This window comes from Alexandromys fortis, unplaced genomic scaffold (assembly GCF_014885135.2).
Source record: "Alexandromys fortis isolate MF-2015 unplaced genomic scaffold, M_Fortis_MF-2015_v1.1 scaffold_87, whole genome shotgun sequence".
NCBI classification, from domain to species: Eukaryota; Metazoa; Chordata; class Mammalia; order Rodentia; family Cricetidae; genus Alexandromys; species Alexandromys fortis.
The window spans coordinates 2,322,308-2,326,868 of record NW_026067971.1 but is presented as its reverse complement, the minus strand read 5'-3'; the positions used below and the strand labels follow the sequence as shown (position 1 = coordinate 2,326,868).

Below are 4,561 nucleotides of genomic sequence, written 5' to 3'. Positions count from 1 at the left end.
ATATATAAATTCAGTTACCTTCGTACCAAACTACTTCTCTTTCAGGCGCACAGAGACTAACCCGGGAGGCGAGGGTGACCTTTCTCATGCATTCCTGCTTAGTTTAAGAGGTGGTGTCCCATTTCAGGCCCGCACTCTTTAGCAGTGGCCTCCCTAGTTATTTGGCGCTGTGGTTAAGCATAAAGTATTTACTGCTGCCCCAACTGCACCTGGCTTTGACAAAAGTAGTGAGCAGAAGCCTGCAAAAGGAAGCTCGGGGTGCACCTCCCGCGCAGACCACGGATAAGCATATACTACAAACTCGACTGCGCCTAGCTTTGCTAATTCTCTCCCTGCTCCCACTCCCCCATGAAGCACTGTAACTGGTTGCCTCGTCCCTCTCTGATTATGATATCTGTTCTTGCAGATCAGGGATCCATTTTGTTGGACAAAGATGGGAAGAGAAAACACACCAGACCCACGTTCTCTGGCCAACAGATCTTCGCTCTGGAGAAGACCTTCGAACAAACGAAGTACCTGGCGGGGCCAGAGAGAGCTCGCTTGGCCTATTCTTTGGGGATGACGGAGAGTCAGGTCAAGGTGAGTGGACCTTTGACACCACCAGGGATAGCGTTCCCGAAAGTGCGTGCGTGTGTGTGTGTTCATACCCACGCGCCTGTATTTTCCCCTCCCCAAACTGACAATCCGGGTGGAGGTGGGGTGCGCTCTGGGGAGCCTGGGGAGAAGTGGGGAGCGGAGGAGAAGGTTGGGGTCGAATAGGCCCTGGGGTCTTTTGGAGGCAAACTGTTGATGAACAAAAGGAGTCAAGTCCCCGCCTTAGTAATTAGGCTAATATAGACTGCAGCCTGTGCTGGGGGAACTCGCCCTTAGCAGAGAATAAAGGCACTAAGGAGATATCCCTGAGCACAGATCGAGCCGATTAGAAAGCTTGATTTGTTTTATTTGTAAAGACACTCAAGCTTCTGTTTGCCAATTCAGGCCCCACTAGATATATCATTTCCTAACGGGGAGCAGCTATATTAATTGCAGTGCTATATTAATTTGTAGGTGAAAGGGAAGGGAATCCCGAAGAACGTAGCACTGATAACTTGCTTGGCTTAGACGAATATGATCGCTTTGCAATAGTCATTTTCCAAGTGAGCTGGCAAGATTTTTAGTGCATTTTAGGGTTGCAAGTTTATCTGCAGAATTAAGACAGTGCAGTTTATGACAATTTCCAAGTAAGATGTCTCTCTGGCTATAATTGAGTTGTGTACTTCATTTCTAGGGAATCAACTTTCAGAAATCTGTCCCTGAAAGTAAAGGGATTGAACCTGCTGTGTAAATTCAGTGGGATGGTTTACTGGCTTTCTGTGTTCTCTTTGTCCACTTCAGTTTGTTGCATTTGTTTCTTTAGGGTGTGTGTGTGCAGTCTGCTTTCTTTAGTCCTATTGTTTCTCATTAAGAAGTAATATCACTGGGCTACTTAACAGTTTATTTCCAGGCTAGGCAAGCATCTTACAATATATTTCAATCTAGTTTTTTCCACGTGGCCATTAGAAAACCATCACATTCGAAATTATTTTTGCAGTGGGTGGCTAGAGAGTCTACCACCTTAATCTGGAGGTCTTCATTTGCCACCATAAATATGTCCGTATGGCCAGAAATGAATTATTATAGCAATATAAAGAAAATCACTTTTCTTAACAGTTTTAATTCCCTGGATAAAATAAATAACAGATGAGAAGCATACAACGAGGTCAATTCAACATGTTGAGAAAATTGGTTGTTCCCCCCCCCCCGATTGTAAAGATTAAAATACGTGTGTCAGTCCATGTCAAACATCATGAACAGGTTGATCATATTCATATTGCAAATGAATGTCTTAGGCAGGAGCAATATTACACTAATGTTTGAAAGACGAGGCAAGATCACAATAAAAATAATATGACTGGCAACATTTCCGCTTAAAGATAGCGAATGGTAATAATATTAGCTTTATGAACAACATTGACGAGTAAAGAAACTCAGCACTGAGCTGTTGAATATTTCCATGTGCCTGCGTTGGTTGCTATGCGTGAACTGGAGTTGCCATTTTATCGGAAAACTTCGGATCACGCATCTTAAGTGTTGTGGAGAAGAGAGGAGGACTGAATAGCGAAGTTAGTGAGGATTCGGGCCTCTAATAAGTGAGCAGTCAAGTGTTCAAAAGTGAGAAACACAGTAGAGATAATCGGATTTAATACTGTGCTCTTCGGTACAAATCACACAACACTGTTGTGGTTTGAAACTTCTTAATCCACGGATACAATTAAGGACTAAAACCCGCCACTATCGGGAAACTAAGCAAGTTTTCCGTTTCTTGCTGGAACATAGGAAAAGCAAGTTTATTTTTAGGGCAACTCCAAGTCTTGTTTTCACTCTTTCGGAGAAATGGCTTATGGCCGGCCTCAATGCTCTTGTGTTACTATCGCTATGGCAACGGCGGTGGGTTAGTGAGGCCACCAGACTGACTTTGACGCCTGGACCTCGGGGGCCCGCAAGGGAGGGTGGCGAGGTGGGAGCCTGGGTCTTCCGGCGTTCAATCACCCCCTTCCCGGCTCTGCCTCCCCCTCCTGCCCTCTCTCAGGTCTGGTTCCAGAACCGCCGGACCAAGTGGAGGAAGAAGCACGCAGCCGAGATGGCCACGGCCAAGAAGAAACAGGACTCGGAGACCGAGCGGCTCAAGGGGACTTCGGAGAACGAGGAGGACGACGACGATTACAACAAGCCTCTGGACCCGAACTCTGATGACGAGAAAATCACGCAGCTGCTAAAAAAGCACAAGTCGAGCAGCGGCGGCCTCCTGCTGCACGCGTCGGAGGCCGAAGGCTCGTCCTGAGCGCCGCTCGCAGCGCCGGGATCCCCGACCGCGCCGCTCAGCCGGTCCGGCAGGGGCCCCAAACCCTGGCTGCTCCCCGGGTCTTTACTATTTTCTAAGATGTACATATCTATTTTTTTAACCTAGAAATTGTGGCGGGGGCTCGGGGTAGGACGGCCGTTGATGAGAAGGAAGGGAGCCCGCTGAGTGTACTGCGCAAAAAACCCCGCAGCCGAACCCGCAACCCCACGGCTTCCCAGGACCCTTCCCACCCGCGACTTCAGCATCGCCTCCCCTCCTCCCGCCCCCATCCAGGCTCGGTCCCTGGCTCTGCGGTCCCTGAGCTCCGGGCCGCGTTTCTGAAGAGTCAACAGCCAATGCCTGGTGGGAATCTCGGAGCCACGCAGGGCGTCCGCCTCCTAGGGAAAAAGAGACGCTCCCGCGGCCCACAACTGCTCAACTCACTAAATAACCTGTTGAAGGCTCTATGTAAATAAATCGTGAGTCACACTGACTAGAAGTTACTTTATTGTGAATATTTAAAATGTAAAATGCTTTTTGGAATTTGGTATAAAGAGATGGACCTTTCCTCCCGTTGGTTTTAAGACCTAACACACCCCTTGGCCTGCTTTCATTTTAACTTGGGAATCGTAGGGAAAAAATGTCGTTGCCCTCCTCAGACACCTCCCTACTCACTCCTCTTAGGGCTCTGGATCTTTCCGAACGGCTTTTCTCCTTCACCGATTCTGTCGCTGACCCGGCCGACCTCGCTGGGCCCCAGGGCAGCCCCAAGTTCCTCCACCCCCACCCCTCCCCCGCCCCGCCCCAGGACTTGAAATTGCAGAACCCGCAAGCTTCTCACACCAGCTTCTGGGTTCCCTTCCGAAATTGCACAGTCGTTTGTTGCTATTTATTAGTGATTTAAAGAAAATATTGGGGAGGGAGGGGTTACACTATCTTGTATTTAATTTAACTCCTTTCTGATAAAAAAAATGCGTAAAAGTAGATGTTGGGAATTGTTGCAAGCTCTCTGGGTCAGAACATGAAAATTCCATTTAGTTGCTGCAATCCAATCCGAAGTGTTTTGTATTATAAGAATACTATAGAATGTGTAAATTGTTTTCTTTTTAAGCTAATAACAGTGACATATTAGTCTCTTTAACATTTATTAATTTATACGGAATTCGGTTTGTTAAGAAAAGGCAGCCCCTTTGCGAGACCCATGAAATGTAATGCACTTTCTGTTTTGAAGGAGAAATCTAATTAAAAACAGCAACAAAAAATAGTTTGAATATGTCTGTTGCCTTGAATGAACAGGTGCAAATCACCTGGCCTCATCAGAGATTTCAAATAGAAGTCAAAACCACAGAAAAAGTGTTAGGTGGGCGTCCTGGGTAAAATAGCTCCTCCTCCTCCTCCTCCTCCTCCTCCTCCTCCTCCTCCTCCTCCTCCTCCTCCTCCTCCTCCTCCCCACCAGCACCAGCAGCAGCAGCACGCAGCAGCTCCACCACCCTCACCGTCTATTCTCTGAAGGGATCGCACCCACCCCCTGGTATGGAAGAGGATGAAGAGACTGTCCCCGTATCAGAGCTTCTTGCGACTGTCTAGCGGATGCTTGTAATGTCTCTCCTAATTTTTCCCCTTATTTTTCCCCCTTTTCCAGGAAGCCTCTGGGGAATCTAGGAAGACCTCATCTCCTTGTATGGATGCAGTTCCTCAGGC

The 4,561-nt window shown here is 47.7% G+C and overlaps 1 protein-coding gene across 1 annotated transcript in view; it reads left to right on the top strand.

Moving 5' to 3' along the window:
• The window catches only part of Nkx6-1 (NK6 homeobox 1), a 6,024-nt gene extending 1,900 nt beyond the window's left edge, over window positions 1-4,124 (top strand). Inside the window, exons 2-3 of the mRNA XM_050155798.1 lie at window positions 407-579; window positions 2,609-4,124. Of these exons, the coding sequence (XP_050011755.1) occupies window positions 407-579; window positions 2,609-2,860 (425 nt within the window). The 3' untranslated portion in view covers window positions 2,861-4,124. The remainder of the gene's footprint in view (window positions 1-406; window positions 580-2,608) is intronic.
• Window positions 4,125-4,561: the final 437 nt, after the last annotated feature.